Source organism: Hippoglossus stenolepis, chromosome 15, assembly GCF_022539355.2.
Source record: "Hippoglossus stenolepis isolate QCI-W04-F060 chromosome 15, HSTE1.2, whole genome shotgun sequence".
NCBI lineage: Eukaryota > Metazoa > Chordata > Actinopteri > Pleuronectiformes > Pleuronectidae > Hippoglossus > Hippoglossus stenolepis.
The window spans coordinates 21,135,294-21,157,699 of record NC_061497.1 but is presented as its reverse complement, the minus strand read 5'-3'; the positions used below and the strand labels follow the sequence as shown (position 1 = coordinate 21,157,699).

Sequence of the window (22,406 nt, the reverse complement as noted above, 5' to 3'; positions counted from 1 at the left end):
CCCCCCTGCCCCCAACTCCCACTTCATAATGCAATGGGGCAGATCAGAGTTCCAACTGCGCAACCAGGTCCTTTTTACGTAAGAAGGCGCTAGGTGTGATTAATACAATGCAACCACATCCCTCCTCCTAGATAAGTCTGACCTTCCATTAGCGAACACCTCCAGGCTCAATGACAGTTGGGTTATAGCCATGTTCTTGGATTGACATATTGTGAAACTGGTTTTGATCCACACAGGAACTGCAGTGGCTTTTGAGGAAGGCCCCATTATGACCCAGCAGTCAAAATTCGTATTTATCGTATTTATATACAATGTCCATAACTCTCCACTGGGGTCAATGTCTATGTGGAACCTGCCTGGTCAATGCGTGTTAAGCTAAATGCTAAAGTCAACATGCTCAGGTTCATCTGTCATCATAGGACCTGTCAATCTATTGGTGTTTTTTTGAATAAGCATTGTGGCTTGAAATCTGGATTCATTTGTGACTTTGTAAATATAATGCTGCTTTTGGAATAACAAAAATATAACCAATATACATTCAGATTCATTATCTTTGGATGAATAAAGTCCACATAAATCGAACTAAGATATTTCACTAAACTTTGTCCTGTTGGTGGAGCTACATCAAAACTGAAAAAAGTCTAAACTTGAAGGAGATATTTATTATTCCAGACCCGGGTGGTAACTGAAGAGCTTGTACTGTTTTCCTGAATCAACGTCAGATCTGCTTCTTAATACAATTAAAGTCAAAAATGTCAGGAGCACCGTCGTGACTGAACGGTCCGTTGGCTCCTCAGCTCCCGAACTGGGTGCTGCTGTTGACGGTGTGCTGAGGGGTGGGTGGCATAGATATCGCACTCAGGATTAGAGCTATGCTGTTGGAAGAGGAGGAGGGGAAAAAATAAAGGGAATGCCCCAGAAACTCAACACCGCCTGACACGTATGGAATGGACTCTTTGCGGGGCGACCGAATCACGCCTGCCAGAAAGAGAGAAGATCTGCACAATCCAATCTTCTCCACAGCCAAGCATTCAGTGTGTGAAACAGAGCTGAGCATTCTGGTCACAATGCTGCCTCCAACAAGAATTATTCTGTCACCTGGTTGTCCTACTCTACAGCTCGTCTTTCAATCAGGTCTTTGAAAAGATCTGCAGTGGTTGACTAAAGCAATTTTTGCAGCAATTACGCATTTGATACGTTTTAAAATAACGTCATGTGAGTGTAGCTTCAAACCTGATTCGTCAACCAGGTTAATAATGTTTTTTCATTTATGTCATTTTAGATACTTCTAGTTTTACAGTAAATTTGTAAAGTAGCTATTTGATGTAATAACGTCATGATTGACAGCCGAGACAGACTCACGATTGGTTGAGTGCATGTACCGGCTTGAACTCAATACCGTGGCTCCACCCCCGATCACTAATGTGCAGGCTCTGGCTCCAAATGACGTCATCGGCGCAAGATTGCAGTGATCAAATCAGGAGAATGGCTTCATTTCTGGACAGTGGGAGGAAGTGGAGAAGCATCGTCCATCTTTATTTACATGTCTGTGCTCCTGAACCATAAAAATACAACAATGTTGTGAACTGTAATATTTATTATTTTAGGAGAAGTGAAATCACCAGGACACAGTACAGGTGAAGAAACGGCCATATAATCTCAAGAAAGATACACAAACTACAGAATGAAAACGTGACATAAATTAAACACCATGTACTAAACAGCACAAACCCAGCAATTATTTTATAGTCTTTTTCACGCGCAATAATATTTGTATTTGGTATTAACGAGGAATAAAGCTGAGGATGAGAAGCACAGATATTTAAAAAATGTCAAAATCACAAATAATGCCCATTAACAACTTGTTTCCCTGAAAGGACGCATCTCACACACAATTTAAATCAAATACCGTATATCAGGAAATATAAGAACATGCAAAACAATCCCATAATTTCCCATGTATCCACTCTGTCATAATATAGTATCGTACAAGTGAGTCAGAAAACACCCAGAAGAGATCTCCAGTTATCTACTACACCAAGAAAGTCTGTTAGAGGAGTGATAGCGACAGCACTTTCAGGCCGACACAGCATTTCAACATATTTTCACGTGGTTTTGACACGAGGCAAAACACTTGCTTCATCTGGACAGAAAGATTTCATCCTGGCACCTTCGTGGCCTCTAAACATAAACGCCGGCATTTAAAGCTTCACGACAATTCACATGAACAAACGCAGTTGAAGCTCACAGTCAAGTTTGAGCTACGCACATCCAGGTCGTTGCTAGAACACATCTCTGCATGCACGAAAACACCTTCAGTATACACTTCATCTAGAACCTCGGATCAACCAGACCTGTCCGACATTGGACTGAGGGAGGAAACCAGATGTTTGAGACATACAACCCTCTAGAAAAGAGCTCAGGGGTTTGTCAGTATTTGTAATTTGAATTTCTTGGTCTAAAACTCGATTTGTGTTTTCATGTACATCGAGTCCCGGCGGGCTGGGTGAGGTTGTGCAGGTTCAGTGAACTGGAAAGTGGTTTGATCTACTTACAGCCACTGTAAATGTTTATTTTTTTGTTTCCACCGTTCACTGCCTACTTTGGCCACAAGCTCAGGAGAACACATTTCAAACAGGCTCAAGAGGTGATAATGACGAGCAACCGTCAGAGCTGTGGTACATCACACATCTGCAGTCGAGCAAATACAGCAAACACAACAGCAGTCAGCTGAGTCGTGATGATAACCAGCTTTACTGCACTTTCATCATGCAGCACAGGGGGTGAGGGGTTTATCTACATATTTTTTTTACTGTTATTACCTCAGCCATGCAGGTTATGTTTCCTCCCCTGTCTATTTGTTTGTTCGTCAACACAATTATGACAAAACTAATGATTTCTTCTCATATTTAGGGGACTGTTGGGTCTTGGCGGAGGTATGAGCTCTACTGAGTAACCTTCTAGTAATATTGTATGTTTTGCCTGTATTCCGTGCGGTGTAACGATGTTCATGAGTCAATAAAGCTAAAAAGGCCGGTGACGAAGAAGTTCACAAGCTCACCTCCTGTGAGACAGCGAGTGTCAGGTTTGTGGGGCGGACGTGAAGGACACAGTGAGGTGAACGGCCGAGGGTCAAGAGCCTGTTGGTTGAACCCATTCTAACCTAAATACGGCGGAAGTGTCCGTGACACAGTGGCCGGTGTGTGGTTACCATACCGACGGGGCCTCAACGTTTCTCAGCTGCTGGGACAGAGAGCCGCTCCATTCATGGGCTGGACAGAAGAGCCAGAAGACCTGAGCGGTAACCTGAGCGTCACCGCTCCTTCTGTTTCTCTGTCCCGGACCCAAGACCCCGACCTTCTGCCAGGGTGCCCTCACTGAGCGGCAGCAGCTCCACGTTATCCCCAACGTTCTGCATCAGCTCGGAGGTTATACCAGGATATTTACCCACAGCAGAGTTTTATTTGAATTACTTAACTCAAATTCTCAAAAACAACATTCTCATGAGATACTCCGCTTGATTAAAGGTTAGAAATAAAACACAGCCTCTTGTTCTGAGCCTTGCATGAAAATAAAATGTATAAAATTATTTTTCTTGCTGACATAATAGTCTGTAATGTGAACTGAACCCTATTCACAGATTCTTGGCCATAACAACATCCTCATCTTGAAAGTTCACATGGAGACGCAGTCCGCAGGCTTTGTCGTTTTCTGGTGTTTTAAAGAGCAGATATATTCAAAAATGATTTTTCAGAGTTCGCAGTAAACCGGCTAAATCTTCAAACCTACAAAAAACCTAATAGAAAACACGAGTTGCCGATGACGGTGCAGAAAAACTCGGCAAACGGTGAAACTACGGAACGCAGCAACTGATGTTTTTAAAATCCAACTTTGTAGCATACATCTTTCTTTTAAACAACAACAAAAAAAATGTCAACATTTTCCTCAACACAAATAATTATTAAAATGTGTGAAAGGGAACTCTGGGAACTCCATATTCTATAACACAATATTTTCATCAATGATCAGGTGATAAAACGTGGGGGGGGGGGGATTAAATCCTAACTGGACAAACACCAATTATAAGGTTATAAAGTGGTTTTACTTTCAAAATGAATGTGCAATTGTGCGTTAATTTGTCATTTTGGCAGCTGTGGTTTCTTTTAGAAAACCGAGGCTTTTGTATAATGTTTGTGATAAATGAGATGTTTACTGCTGTAAAGCTACACACTGTGTGAACATGGAACTCCTACTGTCTGTGCAAATATATGACTGTATGAACTCGTCCATCGTGGTGGACAGCAAACATCTTTACATTCAACGCTGAAAAATATCAACCAACCAAAAAGGCTCAAGTCGAAGCTTAGTATCCAGGAAGTGTCTATTACCCAAAACCCACAAAGTCCTACTCATTTGAAAACCGGACTCAATCTGAGGAGCTGCAGCGGCTTTCCACTTTGGGCACGACTAGAATCTCGTCTCCGTCTTGGATGCGGTAGGAGTGGAGCGCCCGGCGGCCCCACTTCAACTCCTCCTGTCCCAACATCTCCCGCTTGATGTAGAAGAGCCTGATCCCATTGGTGGGCAGCTGCAGCACCGCTCTGAGGTGCTTCCTCAAGTCGCCGACTGTCTGCTCCAGGTGGAGGCTGACCGTCTCCACCCTCTCCCCCCAGCGGACATCCACCACGGTGCAGGAGGGGCTCAGGTCCACCTCTGCCAGTGGGGCCAGCTGACCGTACTTGGATACGAGGATGTGGTACCTGTGAAGAGTGGGGGGCTCAGGTTAGATCGGTGAAAGGGTTTTGATCATTTGACTTGTTTAGACTATTGGTCAACAAGTGGGTGATAGGCTGAAAGTGAAGCCTAATCATCTGGATCGCCCCCTGGTGGCTGGCTGGAGTACAACTCATAAACCCTGCCTCCTCCAAGGTCAAAGTACACATTAAAGTACATCTTATCAAAGGTTTCTGTCTTTTCAGGTCGTTATTATCACACTGATGTTTGTTCAAATGTTCCTGTTTATTTGTTTTTGAAAGGGGTCGTGATTGACAGCTGACACAGACTCGCGATTGAAAATTCACAAATATAGAAAACTGGAATTAAGAAGATAAACATGTTTTTAATGTAAACTGTAAACATAAATGTTTTCTGCATAGTTAATTCTGTAAAATAAAAGTTTTTGTATCAGCAAACATTGACCCTGACTGTGAAAAGTTCGTATCAGCAGATTTGTATTGACCAACCAACAATCAGCCTTTATGGCATCATCTCTTATCCGATTTCCAACATCAACTTGTGGTTTTCCCCGAAATCTCTGGTGTTTCTACTCAAGTTGTTTTTACTAATAAGTGAACTAGAATGAGCAAACAGGTAAGAAGAAGCAGAGAAACACTGAGTTGTCCGCCTCTCTCTTGCTGTGAGAAAGCTCTCAGCCGCCTCCAGGGAATGCGTGTTTGAGATAAGGACCCAGGAACGATTAAATAAAATCCAGGAGAAAAGGCCTGTGCTTTCAGAGCTACGGTAACAGCTGGGTCAATCAAAGCAAGTTCCCCTCCCTCCCCAGAACTCCTCCACAAAGCCCGTCCCCGACCCGGAGTCTCTGGCAAAACCTCCTGCTGCGCCCTGGGAATTCTCCTCTAAGGCCACGGTGCACAAAGTGCCATTCTAGGGAAAAGCCATTTAGCTAAAAGGCTTCATTTAAAGGTGGTAAGCTTGGTAAATAATGCTGCAGGTGATAACAAGGTATAGCCTGCTAATTGTTTTTCCCAGTATCCTTCGACAAACGACATTTTGGAGCTAATTCAGAAACTATCCGGGCCAGATCTTAGCCATTTCTCCGGTTCCCCTGGTGAAAAACGAGCTGCTTAAAAAGTTTAAATGTTGATATCCTCTCTTCCCTCCGAGACTCGGTATCCCCCGTTTCCCTTTCACTCCCTCTCTACTTATTCTCCAGGATACGCTCAATCTCAAATTTCGTTTTTTCAAAACCGCTCCTTCTTTTTCACCCTTTCCTTGGAACTAATCCTTCCTGTCCAGACGACACGTTTTCTGTTTCCTCGTACGGCAGCCTCGAACCATTTCCCAGTTTATCCACCGTTCATATTTTGAGGTACATCTGTCTCTACAAGTCGGACAAAGGTTGTATATTTGAGCCATGTTTATAGTTTCTCATATCCAGCATCAGATGTGTTCACCTGAGAGGCTGCGACCTTCCCAGTAGAGCTCTGATCTCTGAGGTTAGCGAGGCCACGAAAGGAAAGCGGATAGCGGTGTGTTCACTGCTTACCGAGCGTGTCCGACACTCCCACAACACCCACATGCAGTCACGGCGATCCCTAACCTCGGGAACCTTCCCTGAGAATCTGGCTCCGGACCAAGAACCACTAACGTGACATTTACCGACAGGAGGGAAAGAATTTCAGACACGGAGCTGAAGGTGGAGAAAGAAAACGTCTGAGGCCGTTTGGACGTGGCTTAAAATAAACACGGCACAATTATAAAATACACCTTCATCATCCAAAGACGGCTTTTCCTTTTCCAGCATAATTCATCATTTTAAAGCCGTGAGAGCTGCGTCTGCTCCACATGATTATTAATCAATCTCTCATCTTAAGGTTTGAGGTTGACATTGTACCTGTGTATATATATATATATATATTAGTATAAAAAAAAATCTACTTGCTACCTCATGTTTCAGTTTTCCAATCAGAGAATTCCCGGCACAAAGGCCTCATTGAGGAGACAGAGAGTAGCGGCATTGTCTCCCAAAGGTTAGTGTTCCTCAGCCGGTGACTACACCTTCCTTCACAAATCCCTCTCCGACATTCTGCCCGGGTTAAGTGGAATGCAGCCGGTGAGGAGCGTTGGCAATTATTTCACCAATGTCGGCCCCGAGGAGGGCGGGCACTTCGAAATGTATATCACATATTGTAAATGTATTGAGGATAAAAGGGGGAGGTCGTTGCTATGGTTACGACTTCACAGGTGACGACAGAGACACCCTGACCCTATGGATACGGACCAAGAGGCGATTCCAGGTATTTTACTTTTTACATTTTTCATTTGACATTATCCAAACTGTTGTCAACAATGTTCAAACACAGAGAAAACCACAATTTGATTAGAGCTAATAGGACGTTTAATTGTTCCCTTTTAATTGCATACTTTCTACTTTACCTGTGTCCTCGCCCGTCTCTGCTATAACTTCAAATGACATATGATGAGGGAAAATCACGCTGCTTTGACAGTTAGCAAGAGCTGCGAGATCATCCGCTGTTCTCGTCACTACGAGAAGTAAAACGTTTTCGACCTGACGTCTGTGTTGTTTTTACTCCACCCCTGCAGTCGCAGTCAGACCAAGTCCATCTTCAACGCCTATTGTTTTGATTGAGACACCCCTAGTGGTCGAGGTTACATATTGCACGTTTAAGGGGACTGTTAAAGTGCTTTGGCAGTATATGAAATATAAATACAAATGCATGATTAACTACTTGAGAAACTGATAAATATGTGTATAATGAATGTATACTGTGTGTCTGAGTACCTCTCGGGAAGCTCCTCTTTGGGACAGTCCTGGTAGAACCTGATGAAGAACCTCTCAGCGTCCTCCCTCTCTCCGTTAGACACCGAACCCCCGTTCAACACCACTACAGATGGCAGCCTGCAGGCGGGGGCAGCAGTAGAATGTTGTAGTATAACGATAAGACATTAAAAACACGTGTGTAACATGCATGTGCACTAAGGTATCCTTCGACTCACTGTGCTAAGACGAGGCTGCGTCTCTCTTGCGTTGTGTACGGCTGCAGTAAAGGAATCCCCATCGCTTTGACTTCCTCCAGCTTAGGGAAGAAATTCAGCCTCTCAATGTCCTCCCATTCACTAAGCCCTGCATCACACAACATCACAGAGCTGTCACATGCGTTTGCAGCGAGCACTGACAACTGCACATTTTCTCTGTTCGCCCTCTCAGACCTGAGTTGTTGAGGTTGATGCTGCGCAGGTTGGGGAACAGGCGCTGCAGTGTTTCCTGAGTGTCCCCCACAGATTCCACGCTGTTATTGGCCAGCACCAGCTTCGTCAGACACGGGTACATCGGACCAAACTTCCTCACCTCCGTCCAGGCCTGCAGCTGATTGTCTGTGATCTGCAGCAGACGTAGCGATGGACAGGACGCCTGGGATTCTGACACGGTGTTGTAGCCGTTCAGGCACAGGAAAAGCTCCTCCAGCCTGGAAGACGAGGCGCAGGGTCATTGTTAAAAATGTACAATCTCCTGCTGTCCGTTATAATGTCCGGATCAAACTTTCTGTACATTTTCATATCTGAAAACTGAGTCTGATTCCATCAAAGACACAGTTACAGCGATTCCCATGTTTCACTTACTCTGGTGTGTGTTGTGTGAGCGTGTGCACGGTGTCCCAGCTGACGTTTGTGTTGATCAGGACAAGGTGTCGGACCCTGAAGAAGATCTCGGCCATGCTGGGCTCCAGCTTGGCGCCGCTCAGAGGGTTCATGCTCAGGTTGAGGAAGTCCAGGTGGGGGGTGTTGGAGACGATGGTGCAGATCTGGCAACCCACGTTAATGAAAAACACAAACGAATATTAAATATATACAAAAATTTTGATATTAATTAAATCCGTTCACTAGTTTTTGCGTAATCCTGCTGACAAACAAATGGACGAAAACATAACCTCCTGAGTGTGAAAGTTTCATGCAGCACAAACAAATAAGATCGTTTCTGCTCTACTTCTTGAGAAATACTTTTATCAGTCAAACTCCACCCAACATCTTCTTCTTTACCTCTCCCCAGTCATTGAGCTGATTGTGGGACAGGTCCAGCTCGACCACGTGAGCACAGAACGCTGCGACGTCCGACTTGTCCCCGGCTTTACTGATCCCACAGGAGTTCAGAACCAGAATACTGGGCAGGAAGACGCGATCTGCAGACAGGAAAAAGAACAACACAAAACGATGGTGATGTGGTACTTTTGACGAGTGGTGTCAGATCTCATTAACACAGTGGGGGGGGGGGGGCATCACAGCTCCCTGCATCGTCTCTCACCCTTGACCGGAGACCCTGAAGGGGTGGACAGAACCACCACTCCCAGGCCTTGGCCAAAGGGGAAATTGTCTGGGTTGTACTTCTCGCTGACGCCCTGGACGAAGGTGCGCACCTCCTCTTCATCAGAGGATGTCTCCATGGCTCCAGCCCTGAATGAGAATTTACAGAAGAGAGAAAGTCACAAGGTGTTTTATTTATTTTCTTTAAATCTAAATCTGTATTTTTATTCATTAACACTTATTTATTGTGAAGTTCATGGTTAAAACTGTAAAATATCAACCCTCAGTCACATTTCTTTGCCCTATGTGTGTGTGTGTGTGGGGGGGGGAGATTAAAGTGTCTAAAAATAAACCATCATAGAAAATAACCCACGAGACACAGAAGCAGAAACGTGAGAAGTGACGCCGCACTGACAAGAGCAGGTGCTTATCAGACTGATGCACTCCTTAGTGAAGCTGCACCGCCTGTTCCTCCTGAAAGTCAGTTCCTCCAGTGCTGAAACAATTAGTCCACAAACTGAACACAACATCACATGAATGTTCGGTCAACGTCAGGCATAGACTTATACCTGATGTTTCACCTGTTTGTAAAAGATCTAAGTCTATGATGGGTGATTTAACGCATTCTTCTAGTCATGCAGTAAACTTTACACTGGAAAAGCATATTTCATTGTTTCTCGGAGGCTTTTGGGAAGCGTTGGGAACCTGATCCCTATCTCTTGCCAATAAGTATGAAAAAAAGGCTGCGTGTGGAAAATGGACTCTGTACCCACGTATGATTTATGGTTTAAAAGGGATGTCAAACACGTTACACCTGGAGAGACTGAGAATATATAATGAGGATAGAGGAGGGGTGTTTGATAAGGCATGGGACCCCATACTCAAATTTGTTCAGGTCGAGGCCTAGTGTGTTATGTTATGTCCGATGTAAAGCACCCTTGCTGTGTATTATCCTTTTAGATTATATTTTGTTCTATGTATATATACACACCTTTATACTTATCGTTCTATTTCTAATGTCGTGGCTGATTGGTTTCTATTGACACTGGTTGTCTGTTCTCACACAACGCCCAGGTGACCCGGACTCGCGACCCCTGATCAGCCCTATCAGTTTCAGACAAATGTGATCGGATCATCTTAAACTCAGCCCACCTGAGGTGCTGCGTTTGCCAAACGTCCGAGCGTCGCGTCCGGAGTCTGTCTGATGTTTCTGTCAGGGACAGTTTCTCGTTACACAGATCTTCAGTCTCTTACCTCTGATGTAGCGGAGACCAAAGCAGAGCCCGTTTTTCAGCAGCACGTCACATCACATGCCTCCACCCCTGATGAGGGAACAGATTGATGAGAACTTTGATGAAACAAGCAGAGGAGCATCCAAACTGAGGTTGGGAAGCAGAGAAAACTAATTTCTGTTCGTGTAGATTTAGAATATCTTCAAATGCACAGAGAGAAAGATCTCGAAAAAGAAAAAGGAGGAAAACTGACAGTCGTGGATCTCTAAGGATCAGTCCGACTTAATCTTCTCTAAAGCTCTGATTAACATAATGTCAGACTAAAGTGATGAAACCATCCATTCAGCACATATAGTGTTACCGTTACCACCGTGACCTCTGATAACCTTTGGACTTTACAAGAAAAAACTGGGACATAATAATAACTATATTTCTATAGCACCTTTCATAGGAGCTGTTACAAAGTGAAAGATCAAAAACTAGAATACAAGCAAAATAACACGTTTTAAATCCAAAATGTTTTTACATTTCAAAAAAGTTCAATTCTTCACATTTATTTTTTCTTTAAACTTCCGGGTTCCTAACAAGAACAAGAAAACCACTGACGGCCGAGGATCAGTCGGACTTCATCTTTTTTAAAAGCTCTGATTAACAAATTAATATTAGTAAACTTTATTTATTCAGCACTTTTTAAAAACAGAGGTTACAAAGTACTTTGACAACAAAGCAAGAAAAGTAAACAGAAACTTGAACACTTAAAAGCAGTAAAATGACAATTAAAAATAAGTGAACATGTCAGACTAGAGTAATGAAAACTATCCATTTAACCTGAGTTATAATGTTACCGTGTGACCACTGATAACCTTTGACCTTTCCAAGAAAAACCTGAAAATAATAACTAGATTTTATAGCACCTTCCAAAACAACTGTTACAAAGTCCTTCACAAATAAGGATACATCAGATACTAGAATACAAGCAAAATAACACATTTAAATATATGTTTTTACATTTCAAAAGTCGCATCTTAAAACCTTTCCTCAATTCCTCACATTGGCAGAACAGCTGCTCGCTACTGCCCTCTGTGGTCTAGTGGCAAGAAAAGAAAACACCTCCAAAGAGCTGCGGATTTCTGGGAAACAATACGTTTTATTTACTACTTCTTTGATGCCGATTTTAATTGTGACCCACGGGGACTCGTGGGGGATAAACATGATCACTGTGGCCCTTCGTTACATGCGATGAACAGCGAGGAAACTTTAAATTCAGAGATCTTTCAAGGAGGTTTCGGTGGAACACTGCTGGCAGCAGGTTTCCGGGGGGGTTGTTTGTGTCCGAGGCCTGGATGCGTGGATGCGTGAGGTCGCTCGTGAGCCAAAAATACCGTAACAAACAACAAGGACAAAGAGCACGTGCATTTATTCACATCAAAGAGATGAAAGACCGAAGTGTCAAACGTGTAAAAGTGCAACATTGTAGCGAGTTGTCGGTTTGTCGCTGCAGATCGTGAAGGCAACGACGATTTCTGACGATGTTAGAACCCGACTGGTTTTCACCGACACACGCAGAACTCACCACATGTTGTGATTAGTCACCGACAGCTTGTTTTCAAACACTCACCTTCGCAGGAACCTCCTCCGCGTTCTGTTCTGTTGTTGTTCTTCTGTTAGTTGACAAGTTAAGACACGCCCCCTCTACCGGAAATGGCGTATTTTAAACGACTCTCCCCCCCACCCCCATTTCTACTTACTGTACTTTTAATCAAAATTAAATTAAATTAAACAGACGCAGGATATAATTGAGGGCTTCGTGTGCCAAATATACATTTAGCATGTTTTTTGTTATTTTGAGAATAATAAAAAATAGTCCTAAAGATGTTGGAGATATTTCTGAATACAGGCAATAGGACATGACATCAAACATCAAACAAGTCAATAACATTAATGATAACTTGATTTACATTGCACTTTTCTGAGCACAAAGCAAGTCAATAAAGGTAAATAAGTGTTGAATAAGTAGTATAATGAAACGAAACAGCTAAATTAAAATGTTTTCTGGTAGAAGTAGGGTAAAGAAGTAAAATGTTGCTCGGACTGACAGTCTGATTTTCTTTGGGCAAGTTGCTCGAGAGCTTTTGGGCCCTGACAGCATGAAGGACCTTAACTGTGACGAACAAGATCTTAACATCCCCCCCCACGAGAAGACCCAGTGTAAAGAGACTAAAACAGGTCTGATGACTTAGAATTCAGTCTTCACTGCTATTTTTAAACCATATTTAATATTATTACTATTATTTCATTCTGTATAAGTAACTAATTATTTTATCAGTCTTTTTACTCAATTACTTTATTTGTTTTAATTTTACGTTGTTACTTTTGTTTGTCCAAGTTTTTACCCCTCTATTTTGAATGTAATAGTTTTAATAGATTAAAGTAGGCTTACCTTATGCTGCCACCAGATGGCAGTCATAAACACCTCTTGACCCCATAAATAACTTTCTCAACCAGAGGGTCACATGGTCAATCTGAGGGTCTGTGATACGAGACATTGAAACATATTTTCTGTGTTTGCAAATGAAGTATGAGGAGATGGGGTTAATTGGTAAATTTCCAGATATCTGATGTGTTACATTTAGGACCAATATACTGTTTGTGTTTAGTGAAATGCAGTTTTGCATCGTGTTGTAGTGTTTTTCCATGTTGCTCTTTGTTGCTGCAGATTGAAAAGCCAACTCACAGTGTGTGCGTGTCACCTGGAGTCAGAGCTTTCACTGTGGGCTCAAGTGTTTGTGGTAAGATTGATTCAAGAAATGCTTTATTAGACAAAGTAGTCAACATAAAACAATCATTCATTTTTCCAGCATTTCATTTTGCAATGAATGGGGTGTTCAGGATGAAGGGATGGTTGAGGGAGAGGAAGGATGAGAGACGAGATTAGGACTAGCTCCGGTGTTTAAAGCGAAAAAAGGGGAATATCTTCCAACTCACTCTCCCTTCCCCCTCCTCCCTCTCCAGTTGCTTTCTTTTCCTGCTTATTCTTCTCCTTCTTCTTCAGTTATTTGCTCTCCTTCTTCTCCTCTCTCTCCAGTTGCTTCCTTTTCCTTCTTCTCCTTCTCTCTCTCCAGTTGCTTTCTTTTCCTGCTTCTTCTTCTCTTTCTTCTCCTTTTTTACCTTCACCTTGTCCGAGTCGGTCTCAAAGGTGAGTTCCTGAAAAGACAGAGACAACATAAGTGTCAACACTTTCTTCCTCAAAGTCTAAACATGAAACAAACTTACAATCCATATAATTCAAATCTAAAATGATCTGATTTAACGTACCTGAAGCTCAATGTTCTTCAGTATCAGGGGTTTTACGTCCTTGTGCTCAGGAGCAGTCAGCTTCTTTAGTGCAGTGTTTTCTTTTGCCAGAGCTGAGTTTTCAGCAGTCAGCTGCCTCTTCAGATTACTTTTCACTGCAGCCAGAGCATGTTGGGCAGCATCATCAGACTGCATTTGTCCAAGCGACTGAAAGACACAAATTTACATATAAGAGGAAAAACACAGTCCCATCCTAACTTCAGATATATTCAAAGAGACAGAGCTGAATGAATTTTAGTCATTTACACACGTCTGATTTTATAGTCTGTAAAACTACTGTCAGGTAAAAGAAATAAGACAATTGTGTTTTGAAGAGGTTTAAAACTAAAAACAGTTTAACCTGAAGTCTCTCCTGCTTACAACAAAACCTACTTCGTCTCTTGAGCAGTTCATCCTCTTCATGTTGGATGAACGCAGGTGATCCAGTGTAACAAACTTGTTGTTAAGTATTTTTGCCGTGAAGCGCTGGTCTAAGTTAAAGGACTTTGTCAGAGAGAAGATTCCTGTGTAGCTGTCGTCTACTAATAAAATATTCCATGGAATATTTTATTAAGAGTTTTGACATGTGACCTAAGTGCATTCCATGATTTAAATGTACATGGACAACTGATATATGGGCAAGGATATGGGTGCCTGCGCCCATAATGTGGATGTTTTAACCTATAATGTTTAAGTAACTGGCCCCTAGTAAAAGTCTTTGAACTGCAACCTTTACAGTGCCACATTCAAATCTGGGGGGGAAAACAACCAAATAGAGATATCAGCAAAGTAAACCTCAATTGTAAAACTATGGGGCCATGATTGCAGCAAACCTATTTACAAATGTGAGTGGAGAGTCTGTTTATCAATCCATGTAATGAGATTTGTAAATGTATGAAATAATCTCTAAATGTGTACTGAGATTTGTGAATTTGGAAGGAATCTGCAAATAGTTATTCGGATTAGGTGTGCGAAATCTGAAAAAAAACAACAAAAAAAACAGGGTATTGATATTTATGAATGTGTATGCAAATTAGTATGTGTAAATATATCTGTAAATTAAGAAAAAAAGACTATCCAAATGTGAATGATTAAACACCAGAGCACCTGAGCGGAGCCAGAGGGAGTGAGGAGTGTGAGTGGTTGGACATTTGTAAATATTTTTGCTATAATAATGCCCCATTATATAACAGTTTTCTTAGAAAAGTCTAACTGTTAACATACCACATGAAGGCTCAGCAGTGCCAGCTCAATGAAGGAGGGAGAAGATACAGGTTGTCACAGCTACAATCTGAAATTCAACATAAAAAAGGAGCCATCAACTAAATGAAATTCATTTCATTTTTCTGTGAACTATCTCTTTAACGCATAAAATAAGCCCCCTTTAATCCAACATTAAGCATTGTAAAAAATCATTTTGCATATACATTTTCACATAAAATAAAAAAACGGATAGTTTACATATAACATACTTACATATAAAGCTGTGGGAAGTCGTGCTAAAAAAACACATATGGTTGATGATAAATGTTCACCTGCAGAAGGAGGGGGAGTGCCATTAGTTTTTGAAAAATAGTTTTCCCTGAAATGATAAATGATATTATTGTCATCATTTTGAAAGCATTTCATACCACTGATATAATATTATAGCATGATAATAAGAACCCTTACAAAAAACAATAAACTTTGAATTCTTAAGAATATGTCTGTCATTTTCATTAGAATTCAAAAATATTAAAATAGGGCTGCAGCCTGCCACACACAGACTAGTGCCACCGAACGTGTTTGTGCCTTCGCGGAAGCGCACGTGCGGGTGATGCGTTCCAGTGAGGAACCTGTGAATGGAAGACGTTTCAACTAAACACATTATATTTATATCATATTTAATGACACGTGTAATTCATTTAAGCAGGAGGGTTTCCCACATCTTTTGTCACACAAACCGGCCGTGTGGGAAAATACTAAACGAAGACGTGTTCCGTGTTTAACTGGTGTCCAATAACGGGAACGATTCACGAGTTGCGTTAGCATACAGCGGTTAGCTAGCACAACTTTCGGCTATTAGCTTTTCATGGTCGTCTTCTGCCCCGGACTCACGCAGCTGGGATCACTGACGTTACAGACACGGGCGGTCTAAAGCGGAGCTGTTACAGATAATGGACAGGTGAACGATGGTGCGTCACAGTGGTAAGTTGTTAAGTGATGGCGGGCTCCACCCAGGGACATGTAGCTCACTTAGCTAGTTTAGCTAACTTAGCTAGTTTAGCTCACTTAGCTAGTTAGCTACATGTTAAATATGCACCTGCTCTCTGAAACTAAACAAGCAAGTATGTGGTATGAGACACATATTTATCTCATATAAGACCCATATTTACAATATAAATAATACTGCAGGTTAAAAAAGTTAAAAGAAATTTATCTTACCTCTTTCCACTTGCCTGCCGCCAAAAATGAACTCCGGTCAGATCCTTCTGCGCATGCGCAGTGTAGAGTTCGTCTTCTTCGGGGGTTTACTGCACCTGGCATTGCATTACTGCCACCTTCTGGATGTAAGAAGTATCTCGACCCTAATTGGCTTGACATCGTTTTTTCGAGCTTGTCCAAAACATTATTATTTTGTAAAGATAACTAGAGGCACAATTACATTGACTTGATTTTTAAAAAAGTATTTTAACTTAACAAATTCATGTTTTTTAATTAAACTGAACATAAAAAATATATATAAAGTCAACAACAACCCGGATTCATTTTTTTGAGTGCATACAAACTAATCTGAAAGTGATTTAAACTCATGTAAACCTGAAATACAGTACTGTCTCGACGCATCTATTTCTATACTTCTCAGAGTAACACTGTCTGACCAGATAGTCACCTTTGATGGTAATAGTTTGGCCCCTAGCTCCACTGTGAGGAGCCTTGGCGTCATGTTTGACCTGGACATGTCATTTGACCCACATATAAAAACAAGGACAGCTTTCTTCCACCTGTGCAATATCATGACAATTAGGAACATCCTGTCTCAGAAGGCTGCAGAGAAACTCATCCATGCATTTGTTACCTCTAGTCTGCATGACTGTAATTCTTTATCATCAGAATGTCACAGTAAGTATGTGAAAAGCCTCCAGTTGGTCCAAAATGCATCATCCACTGAGCACTTCTCCCCTTCTCTCTGTCTCTCTGCCCCCACATTCAACAATTATCATAAATATATATTTTTTCTTCTTTTTTTTATTATATCAATTGTTGCTGCTATCATCGATAACATCTTAACACTCTTATTGTTTTCATTATAACTAGTCAGAGCTGAAACCTGATGGTGCACAGCTGTTCCTGGTCTCTCTCTCCTCTCTTTCCCCCTCTCCCTTATCTCTCTCTCTTCTCTCCCCTCTTTTCCACCCATCTGTCCTCTCCTTCGCATTTTTCCCCGCTCACCCAAACCGGTCGAGGCAGATGTCGCCCACACTGAGTCTGGTTCTCGAGGTTTCTTCCTGTTAATAATTCTGTCCCAAAGCAGCGTCTCACCCTGGAGCAACTACAGCACCATCCAATGCTCCAATAATGCAGCCCTGCATCTCAACCACTGGATAAATGAGGCAATCCAGATTTGTAGACGATAGAAAGGTTAAAATAAAATAAAAAGTACATTACAAAACTTTGTCTCTTTAATTTTTGGGTTTGATGCATGACTACAAATGTAAGAAAATCATGGTTCTCAATTAAGACCTTTACATAATCGAGGGACTGGTGGACAAGAGAAACCAGTCTTTTCTGTGGGAGCTGCAAAAGGAAATGATGTCATCAGTGTTTCACATGCAGGAAGTCAGAGAAGACTCATAACTGACCTGAGACTCAGGCTAATCCTCATGTTGTTATTTCAGTATTATGAGATTAACGAGTAAAAGCAAATTTAGAGAGAGCTGCACATGAATGAATTGAACTGTGCTGACATGAATTTGATTTATGAGCATATAAATACAAGGATTTTAGTAAAGATGGTGTGAGGAGTCAGGAAGAGTCCGGAAAGAACGACAAAGATGAGACGGGAAGAGAAGGCGTGGCCAAACACTGTCCTAATCCAGAATGATCCTGTGAGTCAACCAGACTAATCTACCACTACCCTGCTGTCTGAGGGACGCAGGGAATAGAAACCAGGCCACAGGAGGCCGAAAACAGATACTGGATCATTTTAATTTAGCAAACAATAAAATATAAACTCCGTATTTTACCACTTCTGGATTATCATTGACATCATCATCGTTGAAAACTGGGAGAACAAATGACAATGGTGCTCATGAGGTCAGGCTGGCTGTGGAGACAAAGTGAGTGAATCCAGGGTTGTTGTTTATCTATTATTAATATCAACAGCTATCAGGGGATAACGAGTTGGATAAGGAACAAAAACTTAGATGTATGTTTATGTCAATTATTGAAAGTAACAATCTTATAATCAGTAATTAATTATTTACCTTTTATAGTTCATTTTTGTTTTCTAGCTGATTTTTAGACAAAATATACAATCAGCAGGTGACAGCTTGGGCTCAGGGAACTTGCGAAAGACATTTGCTCACATTCTTCAGTGATTGATGTTGTAACACAAAGTGGACAGAAGAGAATAGTGAGGAAATGAGGAAGAGGAGAGTAAGAGATGAGGACTGATGTGCAACAAAAGCTCCAGACAAGACAGGAACCAGGAATGTTGGGGTTCACAGACAGTGACACATAGTCAATATTTATTATTTGCCTCCAATATGTGCAACTATTTGCTCTGGTTTTCCCCACATACTTTACATTATATTTTACAAACTAAAAATTCTTATATCAAGTTTATCGTTTTGCATCAATTCTTGTTTGAAATTCAAACAGAAAAACACAGGAGCATTGTCTCGAAGCTGAAAAGTGTAACTGTTACGAAACTCTGTCATTTATAATCCCATTAATTACCCCTGGTCATGTCTTTAAGTGGCTTAACAAGGTCAGGCAACAGTTTGTATGTGCTGAAAAAAGACTACACACACACACACACACACACACACACACACACACACACACACACACACACACACATGAATTCCTATTAAGTTTATTGATCTTGGCACTGACTCAACAATTACATTATCAGCGTTCAATCTGAGGTCAGTGGACGGTCCATTTCAGATATCTACTTATTTGACTTCACAGGCCCAAAACTCAAAGACAGCATCACATAACCTTGTGTCTCTGCTCTGCAGCATCTGTCCTAAAACGCTGGAAGTTAAACTGGTGCGACCTTTGGATCGACGGGAGCCTCTGCTTCTACAAGGCCGAAAGCCGGCGTGAGCTGGAGCACCGCGTCAGCCTGAAGACGAGGTGTGTGGACGTGCGGTCTGGCCTGGAGTGTGGAGGTAGAGCACAGGAATAATGAGGCCATTTTACATGAAGTCATCCTCATGGGACAAAATGCCAGGATGACAGTTGAACCCTGACCCTAACCTACAATTCAACAGTTTTCAAGAAAATGACAATAAACCATCACCTTATATGAACTAGAATGGCACTCGGTAGAGCACATACATCCGCCAAGGCCCAACAGGTGCCTTGAATTCAATCAAATTTCACACACTCATGGATATCAGTCCGCAAAATATGTCTGGTAATATTCATCAAGATCCATGGATTATTCCCTAGGAAATGGTGAAAATAACAGAAAAATTTCACAATATTAAAGAAAGTGATAAAAAAAACTCCAGGAGCCACCCATTTGTCTGGATCATTTAAAAAAATTGAATGGGTTCTTTTCTGACCCACATCGCATTCGTCAACCAAATTTCGTGGAAATCCTTTGGATTGTTTTAGCATAACCCTGTTCACAAACAAACAAATCATCAAACAAATGGACAGGGGTGAAAATATAACCTCATTGGTGGAGGTAACATCCTATAAGGTCCTGCATGTTCTCACTTTGTGCTTGTTGTTGAGGTGAAAGTACCAAACACTACTAAAATACACATTTAACAGACTAAACCATTGGATAGGAAACTTTATAGGCAAAAGTCAACGTAAGATCTAGTTCCGCTACAACAAGAAGTGAAGCAGTGAGGCCAATTACAGTTAATTGATTAGATCAAGGAGAAAATATTGTAAAGGTGATGGCGATTTGTTAATAAGTGAGTGAATAACTGCTTTACCTTGTCTGTATGTAGGTGTAACTCCACCAGAGAGTAATCCCAGAGACAACCTCATCGTGGTTCAGCTCAGAGACGGATCAACGATCAACCTGTGTGCAAACAGCGAGGACGAGTCAATGCAAGTGATTTCCCTTCACTCTGGTCGGCTCTGCCTCTCTTTACCTCCGCTAATATTTCTTCATCCATTGTCGTTTCTGTTTCAGAGCATGGAAACTGACTCTGCTTGAGACCAGGAGAAACCCGGTGAGTGATTCACGATCAACGGCTGTAGTCAACCAAAGAACAGAGTCTGTGATGAAGTGATCGAGGGGTGGAGCCACGGTATCGTGGTCCCACTGATACATGTGCTCGACCAATCACGTGTCAATCTCAAATGTCATTGTAGCATTAAATACTTAATTAAATCCATCAGAAACATGAACACTTGAACAAACATCAGTGTGTTGAGAACCAACAAAAATGATAGAAAACACCTTTGAGAAAAATTTACTTTTTGGAGTCAAACTCTGAGGAGGCGGGGCTTATGGCCTGTACCGCAGCCAGCCATCAGGGGGCGATCAAGATGATTCAGCTTTTGGAATCTGGCGTGCCGTCTATCTTTATATACAGTGGTTAGGGTTACTCTACTACTCTAAGTCAACGTTGAGTAAACTTCAAATAGTAATGGATTAATCCTGAACGTTGACCTTCTCTTTATGAATTTAATCATCGCTGACAGTCCGACAAATGAGAGGGAGGCTTCTCTGTGAGGGCTGAGACACAATCAGTGGTCGTTCTCAGTCAGTATAAAAACACTGCTTTCTTCTTGTGCTGTAGGTTTTCACATATGACCCCTATGAAGACTCCTACCAGGCCATCCCGATCAACGGCTACCACACGGTCTACATCACGCCTGGAGCAGGACCAGGTACTTTTATGTGAAGACACATGTTCAACATTAGTTAAAGTCGTCCAGTGTTTCGTTTAGCAGTGATTCCACTGTAAACAGTTTTTTGGGAGGCTTATGCAATTCAATACCTAAGGACTATATTAACATTATAAGCAATAAGTGTTCAGTGTCCCCTATTTCTTAACATCTCTCAGGACACCACTGTACAATCTGCATCAATAATTATAATTTGATGATCCCCACAAGCTGTTGTTTGTTGTTGGAGTTTTTACCTCTTAAAGGGCCCATATTGTGTAAAATAAATTTTCTGGGCCTTTACTATCCGTAATGACTTGAAGGGGCCAGTAGGTGGCCTCAAAGTATGAAAACAGGCACTCCAGTGGCTTTTTCACTGAATCCATTCTAAGAAATATGTTATTGAAACGTCTCGTTTCGTACTTCCTCCCCCTTATGAGTCATACGGGATCGAACTCGTCTCTCAGCCCCACCCAGCTGGTACCAGTCCAGACTCCAAACCCACCACCCCCACTCTCCTTCACCTCCACCTTTCTGTGAGACATGTTGCTGAGCTAGCAGCTTGTTAGCTACCACAGGCTAACCACAACGAACAACACTGAAGAAACACTGCAGCGTGGAGGGATGCAAGGAAGAGAATGTGTCCGTGCACATTCCTCCTAAGAGCGTTACTGTTTGAGACCAGCGGTTACGCTTTATTTCTTCTGATGTGCTCACACTCCGTTGTGAAACTCCGTATTGAAACTCCATTGTGAAACTCCGTACCGTAACTCGGGACGTTACTCCTACATTGGCCGACTGTCCTGCTAAAACTTGAACAAACATGAGGACGCTGTAACTTGGCGTTCAGAAACATCCTGTTGTAACCAACTGTAAATCTGTGGCTGTTCTTCTATAGCCTGCAGCTCCAGAGAGAGGCAGAAGAGAGGACAGGGAAATACACATTGCAGCAGTTCTTTCAACTGTAAACCACTGATATATCATCTATTAAATCCGATAAAGGTGTAAAATATGGGCTTTTTAAGACTTCTTCCCTTTTCTCCCTGCACCAAATGAAAGTAGCTGATGTGTCAAACTCTCCAATTCAGCAAACAACATAAACGTAAACACTACGTGCACCTTAACTCGCTCCGTCTTCTCTCAGGCACCCATCAGGTGGTCGTCCAGAGGGACCCGTTTGACGGAGTGGTGGAAAATATGGCTCTGGGATTACTGGCAGGAATGGCAGCAGGAGCAGCCATGAGATCTTTCCTCTGGATGCCCCTGTTTCTCTGCTGAGATGATCTCAAATACTGACGTGGACCAGAGCTGACTCGCCCCACAGACTTCACCTGACCGCAGCGTCTTTTTCTTTTGTACCATGTTATCAAACCATATCTGCTGAAACTATGGTTGTTATGTTTTATTTCTTAAGTGCAAAACTTGCATGTGGCACTTATGCTGAAGAGGATGGTGTGTACTTATGTCTTTCTGCTTGTATATGCAGCATATTTTATCATTTACATTTTTGTATGTGACAGAATAAAACCGGAGTTGTTTCCTAACATTTAATGCAAGAGAATGGGCTGAAGTTAAGCTTAAGAGCAGACAAAATAAACTTAATACGCTTAATACATTACGTTTTGTCTGGTGTTTTCTTGGAGGATGTGTTTTTATCCCATGAAATCCCATTAAGCAGCGTGGGAGTTGTTGTCTTCTCCAACATTGCCAGCG

General features: G+C 41.9%; 2 protein-coding genes across 5 annotated transcripts; one reads left to right on the top strand and one right to left on the bottom strand.

Annotated features, from left to right (window-relative positions):
- Window positions 1-1,579: 1,579 nt before the first annotated feature.
- LOC118121910 (tubulin-specific chaperone cofactor E-like protein) lies at window positions 1,580-11,983 on the bottom strand. 4 transcript variants are annotated; one of them, XM_035178167.2, is made up of 10 exons: window positions 11,911-11,978; window positions 10,213-10,382; window positions 9,434-9,556; window positions 9,062-9,210; window positions 8,800-8,939; window positions 8,383-8,564; window positions 7,972-8,228; window positions 7,759-7,885; window positions 7,544-7,660; window positions 1,580-4,760 (listed from the first exon to the last, which is right to left on the bottom strand). In XM_035178167.2, the coding sequence occupies exons 4-10, from the start codon at window positions 9,198-9,200 to the stop codon at window positions 4,427-4,429; spliced, it is 1,296 nt and encodes a 431-aa protein (XP_035034058.1). In that variant the 5' UTR covers window positions 9,201-9,210; window positions 9,434-9,556; window positions 10,213-10,382; window positions 11,911-11,978; the 3' UTR covers window positions 1,580-4,426. The 4 variants fall into 4 exon arrangements, with proteins under 4 accessions (XP_035034058.1, XP_035034059.1, XP_035034057.1 ...); XM_035178168.2 differs by having other exon boundaries at window positions 10,315-10,382; XM_035178166.2 differs by lacking the exon at window positions 9,434-9,556 and having other exon boundaries at window positions 10,315-10,382; window positions 11,911-11,983.
- Window positions 11,984-17,712: 5,729 nt separating this feature from the next.
- On the top strand, window positions 17,713-22,311 carry plekhb1 (pleckstrin homology domain containing B1). Its single transcript, XM_035177691.2, has 6 exons — window positions 17,713-17,944; window positions 18,854-19,006; window positions 19,805-19,907; window positions 19,993-20,032; window positions 20,606-20,696; window positions 21,838-22,311. The coding sequence occupies exons 1-6, from the start codon at window positions 17,902-17,904 to the stop codon at window positions 21,969-21,971; spliced, it is 564 nt and encodes a 187-aa protein (XP_035033582.1). The 5' UTR covers window positions 17,713-17,901; the 3' UTR covers window positions 21,972-22,311.
- The last annotated feature ends 95 nt before the right edge of the window (window positions 22,312-22,406 follow it).

Excerpts from the sequence above, each read along its gene's own strand:
- LOC118121910 (XM_035178166.2), bottom strand. The coding sequence starts at position 9,200 with ATGGAGACATCCTCTGATGAAGAGGAGGTGCGCACCTTCGTCCAGGGC. Across the intron at positions 8,229-8,382 it reads CTCACACAACACACACCAGA|GCTGGAGGAGCTTTTCCTGT; the intron begins GTAAGTGAAACA and ends CTCGTCTTCCAG. Across the intron at positions 7,886-7,971 it reads CATCAACCTCAACAACTCAG|GGCTTAGTGAATGGGAGGAC; the intron begins GTCTGAGAGGGC and ends TGTGTGATGCAG.
- plekhb1 (XM_035177691.2), top strand. The coding sequence starts at position 17,902 with ATGACAATGGTGCTCATGAGGTCAGGCTGGCTGTGGAGACAAA. Across the intron at positions 17,945-18,853 it reads AGGCTGGCTGTGGAGACAAA|CATCTGTCCTAAAACGCTGG; the intron begins GTGAGTGAATCC and ends TCTGCTCTGCAG. Across the intron at positions 20,033-20,605 it reads TTGAGACCAGGAGAAACCCG|GTTTTCACATATGACCCCTA; the intron begins GTGAGTGATTCA and ends CTTGTGCTGTAG.